At 41.8% G+C, this 20,559-nt stretch overlaps 1 protein-coding gene across 1 annotated transcript; it reads left to right on the top strand.

Annotated features, from left to right (window-relative positions):
• Positions 1 to 373: 373 nt before the first annotated feature.
• LOC135721330 (C-type mannose receptor 2) lies at positions 374 to 20,537 on the top strand. Its single transcript, XM_065243517.1, has 51 exons — positions 374 to 438; positions 554 to 576; positions 1,359 to 1,504; positions 1,606 to 1,718; positions 1,979 to 2,112; positions 2,189 to 2,412; positions 2,526 to 2,635; positions 2,743 to 2,861; positions 3,259 to 3,394; positions 3,494 to 3,576; positions 4,144 to 4,263; positions 4,356 to 4,457; positions 6,327 to 6,485; positions 6,641 to 6,723; positions 6,863 to 7,007; positions 7,106 to 7,141; positions 7,373 to 7,540; positions 7,640 to 7,759; positions 7,865 to 7,975; positions 8,065 to 8,097; positions 8,182 to 8,316; positions 8,397 to 8,543; positions 8,651 to 8,785; positions 8,969 to 9,123; positions 9,807 to 9,951; positions 10,061 to 10,115; positions 10,250 to 10,316; positions 10,395 to 10,528; positions 10,641 to 10,684; positions 10,817 to 10,990; positions 11,262 to 11,416; positions 11,889 to 12,002; positions 12,098 to 12,213; positions 12,357 to 12,508; positions 12,614 to 12,819; positions 15,971 to 16,145; positions 16,324 to 16,545; positions 16,635 to 16,804; positions 16,891 to 16,961; positions 17,034 to 17,134; positions 17,215 to 17,334; positions 17,549 to 17,695; positions 17,821 to 17,975; positions 18,095 to 18,194; positions 18,313 to 18,548; positions 18,932 to 19,121; positions 19,199 to 19,450; positions 19,640 to 19,822; positions 19,903 to 19,956; positions 20,029 to 20,174; positions 20,277 to 20,537. The coding sequence occupies exons 1-51, from the start codon at positions 374 to 376 to the stop codon at positions 20,319 to 20,321; spliced, it is 6,531 nt and encodes a 2,176-aa protein (XP_065099589.1). The 3' UTR covers positions 20,322 to 20,537.
• Positions 20,538 to 20,559: the final 22 nt, after the last annotated feature.

Here is a 20,559-nt window from a genome sequence, read left to right on the forward strand (position 1 = left end):
TCATACTTTTTATTTTCCATGAGCTGGACATTTATTTTGGATTTTAGTCAATATTTACATATCAACAGAAAAAACCTGAAGTGCATGCACTTATTCATATTCATTGGAAATAAAATGAGAAAGCTGAGTTTTGGGAAATAAAAACTTTTACCTATAAAATCTTTTTAAAGATATTTCAATTCAATTTATATGGCACTTTTCACACTATACTTTTTTTAAAGTATAGTGGCGTTCTGCTGTATGTTCGGTTTGTTTGATGTCAAATGACTGTAAAGGATTTTAAGGAGGTGTTTTGCAGCATCATGTGTTTCGATGTTTTACAGTTTAAGCTTTGGACTCTGATGGGAATGAAAAGAAACTTGAGTTTATGTTGATGCTCAGATATCTGGAGGAGAAGAGGAATGAGAGGAAACTAAAATCACAAGCTGTCGCTCTAAAGTGATTCAGAGAACATTATTATTTGTTTTTTTTTTTGGTCTCTTCTATTATTTTACATCATCACACACACAGATGAAGCTTTAAATGATCACACAATGTTTCTCTTTATCTTCAGTCTCATTGGTCTCATCCACTCGGGTAAGTTAAAGTGTATTATACTCCTCTGTGTCTCCTCAAATAAACATGTGTTTACTGGGGAGATGGATTAATAATAATAGATTTATGAAATGACTTTCAATGGATCTTTAAATCTACAGAAATTAAACGAAAGACAAGACTCCAGAATAGTTTATACTTAAATAAAACACCCAGCATGTCTGTATTCGCTACAACTAATGAAAGAAAGCTTAGGGCTGGTGGACAGGGATTATCTTAAACCAGGACTAGGCCTTGGTTCAATTAGGAAATATAACTAGTTTTAACAAACATGCCTTACTACAAATATTACTTATGTGCATTTTGAGGCAAAACAAAGGGCACTGATGTATTTTAAGATATGTCAGTGCAAATTGTTTTCAGTTTGGACAGCTCTTACGTTTATTTTAGTCTAAGACTAGTCTAGTCCCATCCCGACCATGTTTTCTGATCTTTCTGAAATATTTATGGTAGACAATCGAGTAAATGGACAGAATAATTGTTAGAGCGTGATTGTTTATGACCATTGTTTATTGACTGTTTGCAGTAAAACATTAGCAGTTCACATGACTCCAATGTTTGCTCCTTACATCTTTGTCATGGGATTTTTATAGCCATTGTGTTATTAAACACCTGATGCAAAAACCTTGCATGAACTAAACATAAATCCCCTCAGTTGCCCAATCTTCATCCCCATGTAAATATTGCTGAATGAGTTATTCATTTTTATGTAAGTCTTTCTTTGACGATTAACTGTGAGATATAAACGTATGATTATTTCTCAGGCTTTGGTCAATGTGAGGAAGGCTGGAGACCGTATAATGACAAATGCTATTTCTTCTCCTCTGATATGAAGTCATGGCATGATGCTTTGGAGGATTGTGTCAATAAAGGAAGTAATCTGATAAGTATTCAGGACCTACATGAGCGGGTGAGACACACACGCACACACATGCACACACACATATACTATGAATATGAGATTAATATTTATTAGAGATGAAACATCTGTCACGTCTCTGTTTTCTTCAGACGTGGGTCAGCACGCAGATCACAACTTCCCTCTATTGGATAGGACTGAATGATGTTGCTTCAGAGGGAAACTGGGAATGGAGTGATGGGAATGTTTACTACCCCTACCTCTCGTAAGAAACAAACCCCTGGTTTCACAGACAAGGATTAAGAGTTAGTCCTAGATTAAAACCCATGTTTGAGCTGTCTCAACTGAAAATAACTTGCTGTGACATGCCAGTGCAATTGATTTGTCTCACACCCAGTAATGTCTTTTTCTAGGGCATGTTTATTAAATCCTGGCTATCTCATTTTATTTTAACTTACCTTTAAACACGCTGAGTTCTCTGTTTCAAACAAACGTGTGCGTGCGTGTGTGTGTGTATGTGTTTAGGTACTGGAACGAGGGTCAGCCTGATAACTGGGCTGATAATGAAGATTGTGGGCAGGTTCAAGGTTCCAGTCAAGGCAGATGGAACGATGAAGTCTGTACAGCCAGACGACAGTATATTTGTAAACGACCAAACCGTACATACAGTATAGCCACACTTTAGCATGTACCTTTTTTTTAAAGATATTGATGTCATATTTTCTGTCTCTCTAGCTAACCCGACCCCACTCTGTGACACTGGAAACGGCTGGGAGCCCTTCGGCTCAAACTGCTATAAGCTAAGGGCGGGGCTTAAGAAGAGCTGGGCGGCGGCTCGCAGTGACTGTGTCAGAGGGGGCGGAGACTTAGTGTCAATCACATCTTCTCAAGAGGAGCAGTATGTCATGGGCCGACTGGACCCATCGTTTTTTGACCTCTGGATCGGCTTTTCCACCCTTGTGAGAGTCATTATTAGTTCATCGCCTCTGCTTAGGTTTTCTCTCTCAGTAACTATGAGACGGCCTGGTTTTCCCATCTGTTTGCGACTGGTCATACTTGCCTATTTTCACAGAAATGCACAACTCTTTCCTGTCAAATACAACCGAATGCCACGACTTTCACCTGGTCTGACGCAAGTACTTCCACCTACACAAACTGGCCAGAAGGACAACCAGACCTCACGTGAGACTTATAGTTTTAGCTTTATTTTCTTTACTGGAGAGTTTACAGTGAAACAGAAGCATGTGTGTGTTTGTGTCTTTGTGTGCTTGTGTGTGTGTGTGACACAGTGACAAACAGAATGGTGTGTGTGCCACTATGATAAAAGAAGCAGGAGAGGATTATGGGAAATGGAGAACACACGTGTGCCGTTATGAGCGACCATACATGTGCAAGAGAGCGTTGAACAGTAAGATCCTCATGATTTAAGATGTGATACTGTAGTAGTTTATACATAGATGTCATTTACACTGGGGCCATGTCCCCACCACTTTTTGAAAGCATTTGGTTAAAATGTTCTGAAAAATCAAACAGTACCTGTGCGACTTACACTGCAAAAATGACTTTCTTAGTATTTTTGTCTTGTTTTCAGTAGAAATATCAAAACATTCTTAAATCAAGATGGTTTATCTTGATGAGCAAAATAATGTAATGTTTTTCATCTGATCTTTTGTCGCCACCACTTTTCAACACAAACTGACGCCCCTGAGTTTATATGATTTTGTCTTTATCATTTCACATGGGCATCTCATACACATTAAATTCTGTGTAAATGTAAGTTTTCTTATATTTTTATTTCATTCCAGCTATTTGTCCTGCGGGATGGTTGAGTTTCGCTGGAAACTGTTACTGGTTGGTCAGTAATCGTAACCTCTTGACCAGCTGGTATTTGGCTCAGACGCAGTGCTTTAACATGGGTGGAAACTTACTGACCATCAAAAAGTGAGACTGATAGTGAGAGATTATTTTTGAGTCTAATCTTTAAAATGCATTCTGGTAATGTGATGTGTGTGTGCGTCTCTATGTTTGTTTTATTTGCAGTGAAGAGGAGCAGTTCTTCATTAATGCACAGTTACCTGATTTTCACCAGACTGATTTACCCGATCTGTGGATTGGGATTTCAGGTACAACAACACGTGTTTAATTCAAATGATTTCTAAAGCGCTTTCACACTTTTGCAGAAAATGCAACACCTGACCCTGCAATAGCACTTATTTCTATTTCTCCTTTCCTACCCTTTCCATATATATTTCAAAATTTTAAAACAAAAAAGTGTTAATGGCTTTGTGTACTGTTTTAAGTTATATAAGACTGCACTTTTTTTGTTGTTGTTGATTTTAGTCATTTCTATTGTTACCTCATTTTTAAGTCACTTTGAATAAAAGCATCTGCTAAATGACTGAATGTAATGTAAATGTCATGTAGAAAATGCATTTTAGGAGTGGAGATGTAACAAAAAACATAAGGAAAAGAAACAATGTCACTAATACTGAAAAATGCTAGAACCCACGGTATTAAGATACACGCTGTTCTTGCAAATGTTTCTTAAGTCTAAACAAAAGCAATATAAAGGTTTCAAATGCTCTTTATTTTAAACATTAAGTCATTCTTTCTACATGGTTATCTGTACTACATGAACAACACATCGAGTCACTTGTTTTGGTTTTGTCCGTCTTAAATTTGAACATCAGACAAAGATCAAGATGGGACCTTTAGGTGGGTGGACAAAACTGCAGTCACGTTTTCAAACTGGAGCCCAAATTTTCCAAAAAACACAGCGAACCAGTGGGACTGTGGCCAGATTTACACGGGTAAGATTGATGTTCAGTTTATTTACTCAATGCAGAGAGAGATTTACTGTAGTTACTGCCAGCTGCTGGGTCGTCACTTCATTTCTATACAGGAAACTATGCTGGGAAATGGGAAACCACCAACTGCTTTAAAAATCTTGGATATATCTGCAAGATGCCTGGAGGTCAAAACGTGAAGCCCACGACAGCCCCAGGTAAAACATCCATCCACCGTTCAAACTAAAAGATTAGTAGTGCTTTTAACACTAGAAATAGTTAACCCCGGGTTATTCTAAATCCCGGATTAAGGGAATTCGTGGTTATCTGTTTGTTTCAGGTTTCACACTGTTCATATTTAACCATGGGTTGAGATATAACCCTGGGAATTTATAATCTGACGTTTCACACTTTGCATAACTACACCCTGGGTCAGGAGTTTGAAACCCAGCTCATACACCTGTCTGTAATTATCAAGCAACCCTGAACACCGCGATGAGCTGCTTCAGTTGGGTTTAATTATGGCCATAACATTAAAACCCCACTTTATTTTACACTGCATGGGTTTGGCACCGCAATGCAGGGTTAAGCCCACAAATGCGGTGATAACTTTGCTTTAGAGCAGGGTTTCATAACCCTGGGTAAATTTCAGGGATAACCCCACTTCTAAATTACCCTGGGTTAATTTCAGGGATAAGCCCACTTCTAAATAACCCTGGGTTAATTTTAGGGATAACCCCATTCCTAAATAACCCTGGGTTAATTTTAGGGATAACCCCACTTCTAAATTACCCTGGGTTAATTTTAGGGATAACCCCATTCCTAAATAACCCTGGGTTAATTTTAGGGATAACCCCACTTCTAAATTACCCTGGGTTAATTTTAGGGATAACCCCATTCCTAAATAACCCTGGGTTAATTTTAGGGATAACCCCACTTCTAAATTACCCTGGGTTAATTTTAGGGATAACCCCACTGCTAAATAACCCTGGTTTAATTTTAGGTATAACCCCACTTCTAAATTACCCTGGGTTAATTTTAGGGATAACGCTACTTCTAAATTACCCTGGGTTAATTTTAGGGATAACCCCACTTCTAAATTACCCTGGGTTAATTTTAGGGATAACCCCACTTCTAAATGACCCTGGGTTAATTTTAGGGATAACCCCACTTCTAAATTACCCTGGTTTAATTTAAGGGATAACCCCACTTCTAAATTACCCTGGGTTAATTTTAGGGATAACCCCACTTCTAAATTACCCTGGGTTAATTTTAGGGATAACCCCACTTCTAAATGACCCTGGGTTAATTTTAGGGATAACCCCACTTCTAAATTACCCTGGTTTAATTTAAGGGATAACCCCACTTCTAAATTACCCTGGGTTAATTTTAGGGATAACCCCACTTCTAAATTACCCTGGTTTAATTTTAGGGATAACCCCACTTCTAAATGACCCTGGTTTAATTTTAGAGATAACCCCACTTCTAAATTACCCTGGTTTAATTTTAGGGATAACCCCACTTCTAAATTACCCTGGGTTAATTTTAGGGATAACCCCACTTCTAAATAACCCTGGGTTAATTTTATGGATAACCCCACTTATATTCTAATTACAAGTGTGAAACGATCCTTAACCTAGGGTTAAAAGCATGGGTTAGAACGAAGATAACCCAGGCTTAAGTGCAGTGTGAAAAGCCCTAATGTGTATATGAAACCCATACATAAAATGTGAACTTTACATTTAACCAATCCAAGTGAGTAGTAAACACACACACACAGAGCTGTGGGCAGCTATCATCACAGCGCCCGGGGAGCAACCTCCCAGCGGTGAGACTTGAACTGGTGACCTTTGGGTTGTATGCCCAACTCTCTAACCATTAGGTTTAGCTATTCAGCATATGATATTTAGTTTTAGGTTTATTTGAGATGGTTTATTTAGGTTTTCAGATCCAGCTTTATACATTTTGTATGGGTATATGTTTCATGTCATTAGCTTTGTGAACTGAAACGAGTGTGTCAGTCAGATACGATGGATTGAAACCACTGGAACAGAAAGAATGTAGATGTAATGGATTTTCTTCTGCAGACTCTCACTGTGATGAAGGATATCTGCTCTTCGAAAACCTCTGCTATCACTTTGAGAGCGAATCCGTCATGACGTGGCAGGAGGCAGAAAGTTACTGCGTGGCTCAGAACGGTCATCTGGTTAGCATCCACAAACAGGAGACAATCAGTTTCTTGACAGGTGAGACAACAGATTTCACCATCGCATTGATCTGTTAATGGGGTGTGTTTTTATTCATGAGGAAAAACAGACTGTAAACCTACAGACGCTCAAGTGATATTGATGGATGTGTGCAGTATAGACAGTATAATGTTAGGTGTTGTGTTATCTCACAGCCCACATGAGCAGATCCTCCTGGGTGGGTCTTAATGACATCGACCGAGAGGGAACGTTTGTCTGGACAGATGGGACTCAAACAGTAAGTCCACCTCAACACATTTGGTATTCATTTGATGTTGGATCCTCATCAAGCTTAATACGTCAACAACATCATGATCCCAGTGAAATGCTTTGGTGTAAAGTATCAAACAGCATCCTCAGATCAGTTCTGTCTATAGAATTTCCTGCCCTGGGAACCAACGCAGCCTGATAACTGGCAGGGGAATGAAGATTGTGTCCACATTCGAGGAACAGAACATCAGGATACAGGAAAACTTAACGATCTGCCCTGCACAGCCACGTACCCTTTCATCTGTCAGAAGGGTTAGATGAATCAACAGTTACAGTAATTTATGTCGATACTTAAGTTTATTCTTTGCTTCCATGTGATTTCATACCCTTGTGTTATTGTTGTTTTTTAGCAAAAGGTCAAGGACCACCAGCAACAGCTGGTCCAGGTATTATTTTCATCTTTCTTAAGGATAATTGTACTTTCTGCCATTATTTACTCAAACCTGTATGACCTTGTCTATCTGTCTGGAGTGACTGAGGCTGTCCTCCTCAGGTGATCTGTGAGAGAAAGGCTTGTGATTTTGGATCAACATATGGCCGATTAAATGACAATCAGACAACAAACCGAAAGGTCGTGAGATCATGGATCATTGATTTGATTTACTTTTTCCTGTCAGGCTGGAATGAGAAGTGCGGCTCGTGGGTTGCTGACCCGTTCAACGACTACTGCTACCTGTTTAACTCTCTGTCCATGAGAAGCTGGGCTGACGCTCGGGCAGATTGTTTAAATCAAGGCGGAGATCTGATCAGCATCACTGAGCCCTTCGAGCAAGGCTTCATACAAGGTTAGTATTCAGTCATGGATCTGACAATTAATTTTCAAACGGTTGAAAAATCGGCACGTGGTCCTTTGAATGTTCACTGAGGTCTCGTTTGACTGACAGCTCAAATCCAGACTGTGCCCACTGGAGTTTCTCTGTGGATGGGCGCTCATGATGCCATCACAGAGGGGGGGTGGACGTGGACGGACGGCTCTCCCTTCCGCTTTATAAACTGGGCCACAGGTGATACTTTTACAATAAAAAGCAGGTGTCAAATGATTTATCTGAGTTGAATTGAATCCAAATCAAATGCAATATAGATGAGGATCTTCCCATTGACATTTAAAGGAAACCCAGACGATTATTTTGGTGAAGATTGCTTGTCCATTTTGATCAGCTCTGGATTGTGGAACGACGATAACTGTGACCATAAGAGAGGATATATCTGCAAGCGGCGTGGTTTGTTCATATGCGTCGTTTATACGTATAGATGAAAATTTTGCCCTGTTTTAGGGATTTCTGAACAAATGCCACACTTTTTTTCTCAGGAAACACACCTGAACCTCCTCCACCACACGAAGGTACATTTCCTGTGAAATCCTTATCTAACCGTTACGCTCCCCCAAAGCATTTATGAGCAATTTTTTGCTTTCGTTTTGCTTAAGGTTTCTTCACAGCGTATACATGTCAGGACTCTAGCATGGTGCTTCACTGCCCCACCGACAGCGTCATCAACATCCAGTCGGCCTTTTATGGTCGCCGCAGCAACAAGATCTGCCCCTATGGAGACGGAGCCTCGGGTAAATCACAACACTGGCATCAGAGAACAACTGAACGTTTTTCTTACCGACTCACTGACGTAACGACTGGATGTTATTAGGTACGTGCACCGTTGAAGGAACCTTACCTGTGGCCAGGAAGAGCTGTGACAACAGAGCTTTTTGTTTTCTGTACGCACACTCGGACACTGACCCCTGCCCTACCGTCTCCAAGTACCTGGAGGTGATTTACAGCTGTGAACAAAACGGTAAGAGAAAATTTGCATTTCCACGGAGTGAGCCTGAATCAGGGAAAAAAATCCTGTTGTGCTTCATAAATGTGCTTCTGTATATGACGTGTGTGCATTATTTTCAGTTTGTCTGAGGGGTCTAGGTGTTGAAGATGGAAACATCACCAATTCAATGCTCTCGGCGTCATCGTCTCTAAGTGGGAAAGGACCGGATAAAGCTCGACTGAATGGAAACTCTTGCTGGATGCCCTCCAGCTCTGGTACGTCTTTTTCATTTAATTAGTGTTTTCTCAAGTAAACCATGAAATGTTAGGCTCCACCTCTGTAATAATAATACCGTAGCACGACCGGTCAACATCATGCTCGACGTGGGTTTGATAGTCAGGCAATGTACTGCAAGACTTTCTCCTTCCTAACGTTCAAACTCATGCTGTATGTCTTAGCAAACTCCTGGATTCAGGTGAATGTGGGTCACTTAAAGAAGATCACCGGTGTGGTAGTTCAGGGCTGCCCATCATCAGATCACTGGGTTACAAAGTTTAAGATCCAGACCAGCACAGATGGTGTCACTTGGACAGAATACACCAGTGACGGAGGGGTGAGCACACACAAACGCGCACACACACACACACACACACACACAAACACACGCACACGCACACACACACACACACACACACACACACACACAAACACACACACACACACACACTGGTTTCCATGTTTTGTGGGGACATTCCATAGACGTAATGCATTTTATACCATACAAACTGTATATTCTATTCCCCTTACCTGCCCCATTCCCTAACCCCAACCATCACAAAAACCTTTCTTGTACCTTAGATTTTCAATAAACATCATCTTGTTTGATTTATAAGCTTGTTTCCTCATGGGGACATCAAAATGTGCCCACGAATTCACAAAAACACTGGTATTCCTATCTTTGTGGGGACAATTGGTCCCCACAACGTGATAATTACCAGGTACACACACACACACACACACACACACACACACACACACACACACACACACACACACACACACACACACACACACACACACACACACATCAACGACAATCATTTGGGAGCATTTAGATCCGTTTTACTAACAGGTTTGACTGGAGAATGTTAAATAGTGATGAGGTTTTGGACCTCACAGGTTTAGACAAATAAATACACAACACATTTGATACCATAATGTGTTTTCATTTGCTTTATTAAAAGAAAACTCTGTGTGTGATCTCATAAGTGATGAAATGTGATGGTTTGGTCACAGGATTATCCAGGATCTGTGGACAGAAATACTCGAGAAACACGGTTGTTGGGGACGCCGATCTCAGCTCAGTACATTCGGCTTCTACCGCTGGAGTGGAAAACTCAAGCAGGATTGCGTCTGGATGTTCTGGGCTGCATACCGGACTGTGAGCGACAAATACTCAAGATTAAGAAATGTATAATTAATCCAATGAACCAATGATGAATTTGTTAAAAGTTCTTGCTCATCGTTTTTTTTTATGATTTTCTACACAGATGCCGTTTCTTGCAGTGCGAAGCCTAACCTCGACCATGCCACAGACCGATTGATGTAAATGTAGATTCTTTGAATGAAATATTATATAGGCTTAAGTCTGATATATGTATATATGTAGTTATGTCAGTGTGAAATGTGTTGTGTGATATGTGTGCACTTTAAACCATTGGATTTTGTGTTTGTTTTAGTGTTCACTGTCCTGCTGGTTGTGCCAGACAGCCGTACGCTGTGTATGGGACAGATATGTATCGCGGGGTAAGAGTGTTATACATTTTAATATAACAAGTGAAGCACATAGATTAGTTTAGCGTTGGTTATTTGCTATTTGTGCAGGATTCAAACATCTGTGCTGCTGCCATCCATGCTGGTGTGGTTCTGAACGACAATGGAGGCGACTGCACCCTGCTGAAAGCTCCGGGTCAGAACTTTTACGCCGGATCAACTAAGAACGGCATTATATCTCGACAGTACGTCTCACTTCATTTGCCCTGCAATAAAGAAATGACATAAAAAGATGAAAGAAATAAAAAGTGTGCTTTATGTTATATGGGTGTCGCAGTGAAATGCGTTTTGTCTCAGATTTGATGGGGTTTACTCTGTGTCTTACCAGTTTGCTGATGGTGGTGAGACTGAATTTTCTTTACCAGACACAACACCATTAATTATAATCATAACGATAACTCTGATAGTAACAGTCTCTCTCTCTCTCTCTCTCTCTTTCTGTCTTTGGGTCTCTCTCTCAATCTCTCTCTCAGAGCTCAGATGTTCTGGTCCAGACTGGTTTGAGTTTGGAGAATTCTGCTATAAGCCATTTGGAGAAAAGAAAACATGGCATGAAGCTCGAACGGCCTGCAGGCGTTTGGGAGCTGATCTGGTGTCAGTGATGTCTATTACAGAACAGAGCTGGCTGGAGAGTTACCTCTACATGGGTACTGTATGCTTTTACTGTATGTAGTGGGGACCAAATGTCTCTACATTAAGTCTTAAAAGTCTTGATCACCCACAGTCGATTGTAGGGACTGGCCAGTAGTTCCCATGATAAAAGCTGATTGATAAACAAACTAAATGTTTATTTGAAAATGTACATAAAGGTTTCGGTGAGGGTTAGAATATACAGTTAGTACAGTTTAAAAGTCATTGCATCCTCACAATGTATAAAAACAAATTTGTGTGATTAAAAGTCAATTTTCCATCCAACAGCCACCAGTGACGTTTGGATCGGTCTGAACGATCTGAGCTTCTCGGGTTTGTTCTCGTGGTCTGATCATCATGAAGTCACGTTCACACACTGGGCTCCTGGTGAACCCAACAATCACTTTGGCTTCAGTGAGGACTGTGTGGAAATGTTTCATCAGGTATTGGACTCTTACTGGCAGTTTCCATTGAAACACGAGAACGTTATTAAAGTACCAATTAAAGAGTAACTAAACCCCTGGTCAGAGCCTGACTCCACCCACTGGCAATATTTGAAAAATGCAAGAAAAGTGGGCAGACCCCAACGGAGATAGAGATGACAAACTGAGGTCGTACCAAGGCCATTGTAAACTTGAACCTGCTTACGTAGGATCGTACCGCTTACATCACGCAGTACTGTAACCTCCAACAGGAAAATTCAACTGCAGTAGCCACCGTTCAACCTGAAGAGGGCAGCACTTAGACGTTTTTACACCATATATTGTAGCATTGAAACACTTTACAACCAAATGTCAAAAAACTTACGAAACTCAATGAACAGCACTAATAAAGCATCATTCTAACAAATCATTAACTAAGAATAGTTTAGGTTTAGTTACTCTTTAATGATGTTTTCATGTGTTTGTGTTGTAGACGGGACGATGGAATGATGTGACTTGCACAGAGTTAAACACGTACATTTGTAAAATGCCTAAAGGTCACTATCCTTTGCCATCCGTTAGGCCTACTATTTACGGCTGTCCACAGGTCAGTCTTACTTCTGCACTAAACCCTCGGCTTCAGCAAAAAGTTGCTTCTCTGCTGTCTCAACATGTAATGACATGAAAAACTCTGTTGTGCAGGGATGGGATGTTTTTGAATACTCCTGCTACTGGTTTGAAGAGACGGCCAGAAGCCGGGAGGACGCAAAAGCATTCTGTGGAAGTAAAAACAGTTCACTGCTGCACATCATGGACCTGTGAGTGTGATGTCAGGATCTGGCTCCTGTTATTTAAAGTCATAGACTGAGCGTGAGCTAGTAAAGGTCTAGTGAGTCTTAACGATTCAAACTACAAGAAGTGCCCACATTGGCTAAAAACTAGGCTCCATTTGCCTCCGCAGGTACGAACAGGCTCATTTCACAGCCCTGATGGGTCGATATTCTGGTGACTGGTGGATTGGCTTGCGGGCAAGAGGAGGGATTGTGGGTGTGGATTATTACTGGGACAACGATGCTTTACTAACTTACACCAACTGGGGCCGAAACCAGCCAGGTAAATGACTTTATGGAGGGCATCAATTATGAGCATATCTGTGGCTTTCAGAAATAAATAATGCCATCAATTTAGGGTCAAATAAGTCTAGATACACTTCTCTAGATAACCACGGCGGATCGTGTGTCACCATGGCGACAAGACCACTGGCAGGATTCTGGAATAATAAGCAGTGCGAGGAATCGTTCCCATTTGTGTGCGAAGCTCCTCGCAACGGCATAGCTCCGCCCACGCGACCTCCGACCCCACCTCCAGCCACAGGATGTGAGAGCGGCTGGAGTGCAGAACCTCACTTCAGGAACTGTTACAGGGTAAGAAGGTCATTTAGGGCTTTATGGGCCGGTTAACGGTTTCAAGGTATGGGTCATTCTACGGAAATGTCTATTTTTCTGTCCCTAGCCTGTACAGAAATATTACACTTGAAACAATATGTTATTTGAACAATTACACCTTCTTGAGCCATCAATGTAGCAATGTTTGATTTTTAATAATTAATTCGAATTCCAAGCACCACAGAAGTGCTCATCCCCAAAATGCTTTATTTTAAGATCAAAAACATGATCTCAATGTGTTTTCTTCCATTTAAAATACAATAATGTGTCCATAACTATCAAATATATGATGTAAGTTATTAACAAAATGCTAAATAAATATTATAAAATGTATAATGAAAGTAGTGGTTCCCTGGAGTTGTGTCACTGGTGTTACCGTCTAACAAAAAAGCTCTTATTTTTAAATAAAAATCACACTGATGACATCACTTGACTTCCTAGCCCATGGTAAGTCCACTGTCTCTTTTCAGTTATCAGAACTCTTCTCATTTATCTCATGATTTTATATGAAGCTTTTAGTTTAAGTCACTGGTATGACCTCCTTTATCAGAATCAGAATGAGTTTTATTTGCCAGGTGTGCACAAGCACACAAGGAATTTGTTGTGGTTTTCAGTAGCTCTTGGTACATACATACATATCAAATGAGAACATAAGTAACATTTTAAAAGTAAAACTAAGAAAGTAAGTAATAACAAATAAGTAAGTAAAATAAAATAAATAATAATACCAATGTGGTATACATTTGGATCCATAGACATAGAGATTTGTATTGTATATACAGCAGGATGAATAGAATATATATATATATATATACACACACAGAACCAGTTTTTTACTCTCAGCAGTAAAAGTGAACATAAACAGGGGTGATTGCTATGTTTAACAGTTTAAGCTGGAGATAGCGTTGGGGAAAAAACTGTTCTTATGCCTACATGTTTTAGTGCACAACGATCTGTAACGTCTGCCTGAGGGCAGTAGTGCAAAAAGGTTATGTCCGGGGTGAGAGGGGTCTGTGATGATGTTACCTGCCCGTTTCTTCACTCTGGCATTGTACAAGTCCTGAAGGCTGGGCAGGTGCACACCAATAATCCTTTCAGCTTTCCTGACAATCCGTTGCAGTCTTCTAATATCTGATTTGCTGGCTGACCCAAACCAAACAGTTATAGAAGTGCACAGAACTGACTCGATAACAGCTGAGTAAAATTGTGTCAGCAGCGCCTGTGGCAGGTTAAACTTCCTCAGCTGACGAAGGAAGAACAGTCTCTGCTGAGCCTTTTTCACAGTGGAGTCAATGTGATTGTCCCACTTCAGGTCCTGAGAGATGATGGTGCCCAGGAACCTGAATGACTCCACTGCCTCCACAGTGCTGTTCATGATGCTGAGTGGGGGGAGTGCAGGGGGGTTTCTCCTAAAGTCCACTATCAGCTCTACTGTTTTGAGCGTGTTCAGCTCCAGATTGTTAAGACTGCACCAAACAGCCAGCTGTTCAACCTCCAGTCTATAAGCAGACTCGTCTCCGTCCCGGATGAGACCGATGACTGTGGTGCCGTCTGCAAACTTCAGGAGCTTAACAGAGGGGTGTTTAGAGGTGCAGTCATTTGTGTAGAGGGAGAAGAGCAGTGGGGAGAGAACGCAGCCCTGAGGAGCTCCAGTGCTGATGGTGAGGGTCCTAGATGTGAGTTTTCCCAGCCTCACTAGCTGCTGCCTGTCTGTCAGGAAGCTGGTAATCCACGGACAGATGAAGGTGGGTACAGAGAGCTGGGTCAGTTTATTCAGGAGGGTATCCGGGATAATAGTGTTAAAGGCCGAACTGAAGTCCACAAACAGGATCCTTGCATATGTCCCTGGTTTGTCCAGATGTTGTAGGATATAATGCAGACCCATATTGACTGCATCATCCACAGACCTGTTTGCTCGATAAGCAAACTGCAGGGGGTCCAGGAGGGGTCCAGTTATGTCCTTCAGGTAGGCCAGCACCAGTCTCTCAAATGACTTCATAACCACAGATGTCAGAGCAACAGGTCTGTAGTCATTTAGTCCAGTGATTTTTGGTTTCTTTGGTACAGGGATGATGGTGGAGCGTTTGAAGCAGCAGGGGACTTCACACAGCTCCAGTGATCTGTTGAAAATCAGTGTAAAGATGGATGACAGCTGGCCAGCACAGGCTTTGAGACAGGCTGGTGAAACACCGTCTGGGCCTTTGGCTTTCCTTGTCTTCTGTTTCCTGAAGACACTGCATACATCCCTCTCACTGATCTGAAGTGCAGGAGGGGGGAGGGAGGGGAGGGGGGTGTTGATGGCTGTGTGTTGAGATGGCCAGAGCGGGTGTGGGGTGTGAAAATAATAGCAGAAAACTAGAATACAAACGGATTAAAACTACTTAATTTAGTGAGTATACAATGATTGACAACATTCTTTGCAGCAGCGATTTTGTAAAAAACAGTTTTCATGAAAATTGTCACTGGTGTTACCTTCCTTATGTGTAACACCAGTGACTGGTGATTTATGATGTCACTGATGTTACGGTGTTTTTTTCCTTTCACAATAAATAAAATCTTTCACATGTGACATGACGTTAATTTTAAATTAATTGAATTCTGCTAAATTCATGGAATTCTTTTTATTAAGCTTTAAAACAAATAGAATATTTCATAAACACCTTTAATATTGCTAAAGAAGTAATGCAACACCAGTGAAAAAAACATGGTGTATGCAGTCTTTAAGTACATGTACACACACACAAAAAAAATCATTAAGCTGTCATTTATGTGTACTCAAAGTAAATGGGTAATCTAATAATGTGGTCTAAGTTTAAATGTTAGAAAAAGAAATCTTGCCATACCAAAATTGGATGTTTCTGTGGAATGACCCGTATACAGGGGTTTTAAAGAGTCAAGGTTTCAAAACCAAAAAAGATTTTCTGTGATACCTATGAGCTGTGTTTACACAAAGTTCATTAAGTAATCACGAGGCCTAAAAGGAGTAGTCCACTTTATAGATGGGGCCCATTGACTTACCATAGTATTTTTTTTCCTACTATAAAAAGTCAATGGACCCCATCTTTAAAGTGGACTACTCCTTTAATACAAAAAGCACTTTGAAACAATTTGTGTTTATTTCCCGTTGTAGATGTTCACTGTGGACTTTACACTGAAGAAGAGCTGGCAGGGCGCCCGTGAAGACTGCCGTGCCCGTGGGGCCGATCTGGTGAGCATCCACAATGCTGAAGAAGAAATCTTCCTGTCCAAATACTCGAAGGGAAAAACCAAGTGGATCGGATTGAGTCTCAACCCTACGGAAGGAGGTCCGTTTATCACATGAAAATTGCGTCTTATGTGATGATTTGCTTTTGTAAAGGACTTTTAACTAACCAGTCAAACAATTATTGTTAGGTTCAGGAAGCAGCAGCAAGTTGATTTTAATCTCAAGATATAGTCAGAGTATTTCATTTTTAACAATATCCAAAACCGTTCCTCTCCAAGGTTACCACTGGAGCGATGGGACGCCGGTCAGCCACACGAACTGGGGTCACAATGAACCAAACAACCATGGCGGGCGAGAAAACTGCGTGGAGATGGTGACCACAGAAAACGGCACATCCTGGTGGAACGACCTGAACTGCGACGCCCATCAGGACTGGATCTGCATGATCCCAAAAGGAAAGAAACCAATTATACCCCCAACACCGCCGTCACCTGTACCAGGTAACTGCTGCATTCTGCCTCTTGCATAAATTCACAAATGTCTGGAGCAAACACCCATGAAAAACCTTGAAACATTTACTGTCTCATAGCTCCTGAATGTGGATCAAACCCTGGCTGGAGAAAGCACAATGAAATCTGTTACTACTACAATGACACAGATATCGTGGACTTTCACACGGCCGTTGTTAGATGTTATGAGGAGAAAGCTCAGCTGGTCTCCATCTCTGATGAGGCCGAGCAGTCTTATGTGGTTAGTCTGGTACGTGAGTCACCGTTACAGCAGATCAAAGATTGGATGGGATGGATGATTTGTCAGTGTTGTAATGGTTGGTCTGCTGTTTTTAGGTCGGGACCGGTCAGGCAGCTGTGTCGTGGATAGGATTGCGAATGTTTGGGGTTGCGGGTGGAGAATATTTGTAAGTATAGATGTCCTCAAGTGTTGGTTGCTTTTATTCACTTGTTCATGTGTAATTGCTGTGTGTCTGGAGGTGGCTGGATTTGTCTCCAGTGACGTTTGTGAACTGGGGCCCTGGAGAACCCAATGATGCCAATGGAGAAGAACAATGTGTGGAGATGAACAGATATCCAGGTACCTTTTAGTACTTTCGAAATAATGAAGCGGTTTCAGATAGAAGGGTCATTCCTGGTATTCGTTTGGGTTATGAATAGGTTCTTGGAATGATGCAAACTGTGGTCGGGCTAATGGCGGTTATGTGTGTAAGAAATATCCGGGAAACGACCACACGCCACCTCCACCAACGTCCTCCTGGGAAGGAAATTGCCCCGAAGGTACAGCTTGACATACGGCAAACATCCATTAACACTCATGATGATACCATGTGCAAGGAAATCTGGAAACCCAGACAGCAGATGATCCACCACCCTGGATCTGGGCCGAAATCGGCAGGTCCTGAACCGATTTGTTCCAGAGTCGTCTGCTGTCTGGGAATGCAGAAATAATTTTGCTGAAGAAACATTTGTTTTCATTAATCTGCTGTCACAGGATGGATGAAATTCCGCAACAAGTGCTACATATTTAAAGGAAGTCACAAACAACAAACAGAGATCAAGGCAAACTGGACATCCGCACGTGATTGGTGCAGACAGCAGGGAGGAGATCTTGCCGTCATCGATGATCAAAATGAGAACGGTAAAACTTACATTCTCATCTCTGTATAGGGTACAGCTCAGAGTCAGTAGTACGAGATGCTGTTATTTACAGTAGAAGTCATTTGGTCTGGATGTGTGAAGTGTTGACCACCTCTCTCTCACCAGATTACGTTGCTAGTTACCTAAGAGACCTGCTTCACCCTGTCTGGATCGGTTTGTCCGATAGGCAGCATGAAGGGAAGTTTGCGTGGAGTGATGGAGTTAGTCCGGTTTTATATACAAACTGGGCAGAGAAGGAGCCAAACAATGCTTATGGGCAGGTGAGAAATGAGTCTTTAGTCTCTTGTCTTGATAGATGTTATGGGATGCCAAAAAGTATCTAATTGAATGCAGAATAAAAGATGTAATCGTGGATGTTTTACATTGACCTTCTCCTTAGGAACACTGTACAGAAATATCCCACAATCACCTGATCACAGGCCGCTGGAACGATGAGAGATGCAGCCTGGAACGAGGATGGGTGTGCTCCAGAAAGAAATGTACTTACATGAATGAAAATCTGGAATCAAATTTCCTGAATAGATCTAGCAGCTATGTGTGATCAGTTAACCACTGATGCATTGTGTGGGTGTTGATGTCTCTTCCTGTTCTTCACAGCAAGCAGCATTCCCGTCCCTCCACCCACCCGCAGCCCATGTCCATCAGGATACATCATCTGGTACAGCAACTGTTATAAACTTATTTCAGAGCCCAAAACATGGGATGAAGCTCAACAGGCCTGCGTGAAAGAGGGTGGAAATCTGGCCAGCGTGGACATGAGTTACGACCAGGCCTTTATTTCTGGAGCTGTGCAGCAGGGCAAGACAGACGCCTGGATCGGACTCCGACGGCTGGTAACGTATACAACCGTGCTCTGGGGTTAAAAGCGTTCCCGTAGCTCGACTGCCCCAGATAGCCATGGACTCCACAACTGATCTGCAACGGAGGTTCGGCGGCGCCGTCCCTTAGCAGTGGATCCGGCCCGGAGTCAATAACGATTCATGAAATCATATGGAGGATTCTGCTTTCGCTGTAATTTTATGTTAGGGTTAGGTATGTTTTCAAACATTCTGGAAAGCGGCCGATGCGTTGAATTAGGAGTTTTATATAAGGATACATCTAAAACGTTCTGGGAGAGAGTACGCGAGGACTGGAATGGGAAAAGCACATACATTTAAAAACGTTTTGCTTCAGCATCGGCCTACACTCAACTAAATCTGCCTTTGTCGTTCCACAGCTTGACAGCGATTCTTACAAATGGTCGGATGGTTGGCCCGTATTCTTCACTCACTGGGGTCCGGGTGAACCGACCAATCACAAAGGAGAAGGCTGCGTCAGCATGCACGCCCCGTCACGATTTATTCAAGGCACCTGGAACGATACAGCTTGCGATGTGGCCAAACCCTACATCTGCAAAATCACTACAGGTAAAACTCGGAAACGGCACAAACTTTTCATATGCCTTGACCACAAATGCCTTGACACGTCTCAAACCCATCTTCAGAAAAGCCTCCGGCTACACCCGCTCCAGGCGATGGGAAATGTCTGCCGAGCTGGTGGCCGTACGGAAGACACTGCTATTATGTTTATAATGGGAAAGTTGGCTTCTCGTGGCCGGAGGCGCGACACTTCTGCCAAGAGGTCAGGGGAGCGGATTTAGCCTCCATCCACAGTCGGGCTGAGGTGGAATTCATCAGGAATATCAACTACACAAAGTACCACAATGTCTGGATTGGTCTGACCAAAGACCGTTCATGTAAGAAGCGAGCCTCAAACAAAATAAGATCAAGTTCAACTCTTGATGTAGTTTAGCTCTGTGAAGAGCTACTGTTGGTTCTTGTATCATTGGCGCTGCTTTTATGCAATTAAATATGAAATCTACTTTGCTTCAGATGTTACTTAAACACAGGCGATGCATAAGTGTGCTTGGATTTTGTTTGTGTAGTTGGATGGAGCTGGACGGATCTGACATCACTAGGCTTTACAAACTGGGCTCCCGGAGAACCCAACGAGGCCATTCATGACGGCGATGTCGGGAAAGAGAACTGCGTGGAGATGTACCATGACGGCAGGTGGAACGACAACTTCTGCGTGCAGAAGAGAGGCTTTGTGTGCAGACACCGTCAATGTACGTTCATGTCACTCATGAGGATTAAATGCAAATATCAAACCAAACTGCAGCACGTTTACCTTCTTCTTTGTGTCCAGATTATGTAACAGATGATAACGGAGACATAGTTATACCAACGGACGCGCCGGACAGTAAGTTTAACAGAAAACACACACACACACACAGGTTTGTATCTGCATTATATGTGGTTTGTATCTCAGTAGACAGCGGTCTGATCACCGGCGCTGTTATTGGGGCGATCGTGTGCGCAGCGCTGATATTCGCCATCATGTACTATATCTTCAGGGTGAAGGGTGTAAAACCAGGAGGCATCGGCATCTTTAAACAAGAAACTAAAACCATTGACGTGGTACGGTTAATTATTTTAATGTTCAGCTATTCAAATTTGATCCTAAATGTGCAAAAATGCAAGAAGAAATGTTTTACTTATGTTTTTTTTATCTCTTGGCAGCCTGCATTCACTAACCCCAACTTTAGTGGAGAATCGGAATCGTGATGTGTGAGAGATTCACTCACTCCTATACAGAAAATAAAGCCACAGTTCAAACCCTGAATCGTGAAGTCATCTCGTAATCATCTGTGCATGCAATTGGATTCTTCATTGTAATGTAAATTGTTAAAATACACACAATTGCGTTGATGTGCCAGCGTTTATTTGTTTGTACAGTTCCTTCTTGAAATTCATTTGAAATAAATATGCACTTAGTTTACATTTCTGGTTTACCAAAACGTAT

Source organism: Paramisgurnus dabryanus, chromosome 18 (assembly GCF_030506205.2).
Source record: "Paramisgurnus dabryanus chromosome 18, PD_genome_1.1, whole genome shotgun sequence".
In the NCBI taxonomy this organism is placed as follows: domain Eukaryota; kingdom Metazoa; phylum Chordata; class Actinopteri; order Cypriniformes; family Cobitidae; genus Paramisgurnus; species Paramisgurnus dabryanus.

Excerpts from the sequence above, each read along its gene's own strand:
- LOC135721330 (XM_065243517.1), top strand. The coding sequence starts at position 374 with ATGCTCAGATATCTGGAGGAGAAGAGGAATGAGAGGAAACTAAAATCA. Across the intron at positions 10,529-10,640 it reads AACGGCATTATATCTCGACA|ATTTGATGGGGTTTACTCTG; the intron begins GTACGTCTCACT and ends GTTTTGTCTCAG. Across the intron at positions 17,135-17,214 it reads GGAGATGAACAGATATCCAG|GTTCTTGGAATGATGCAAAC; the intron begins GTACCTTTTAGT and ends GGTTATGAATAG.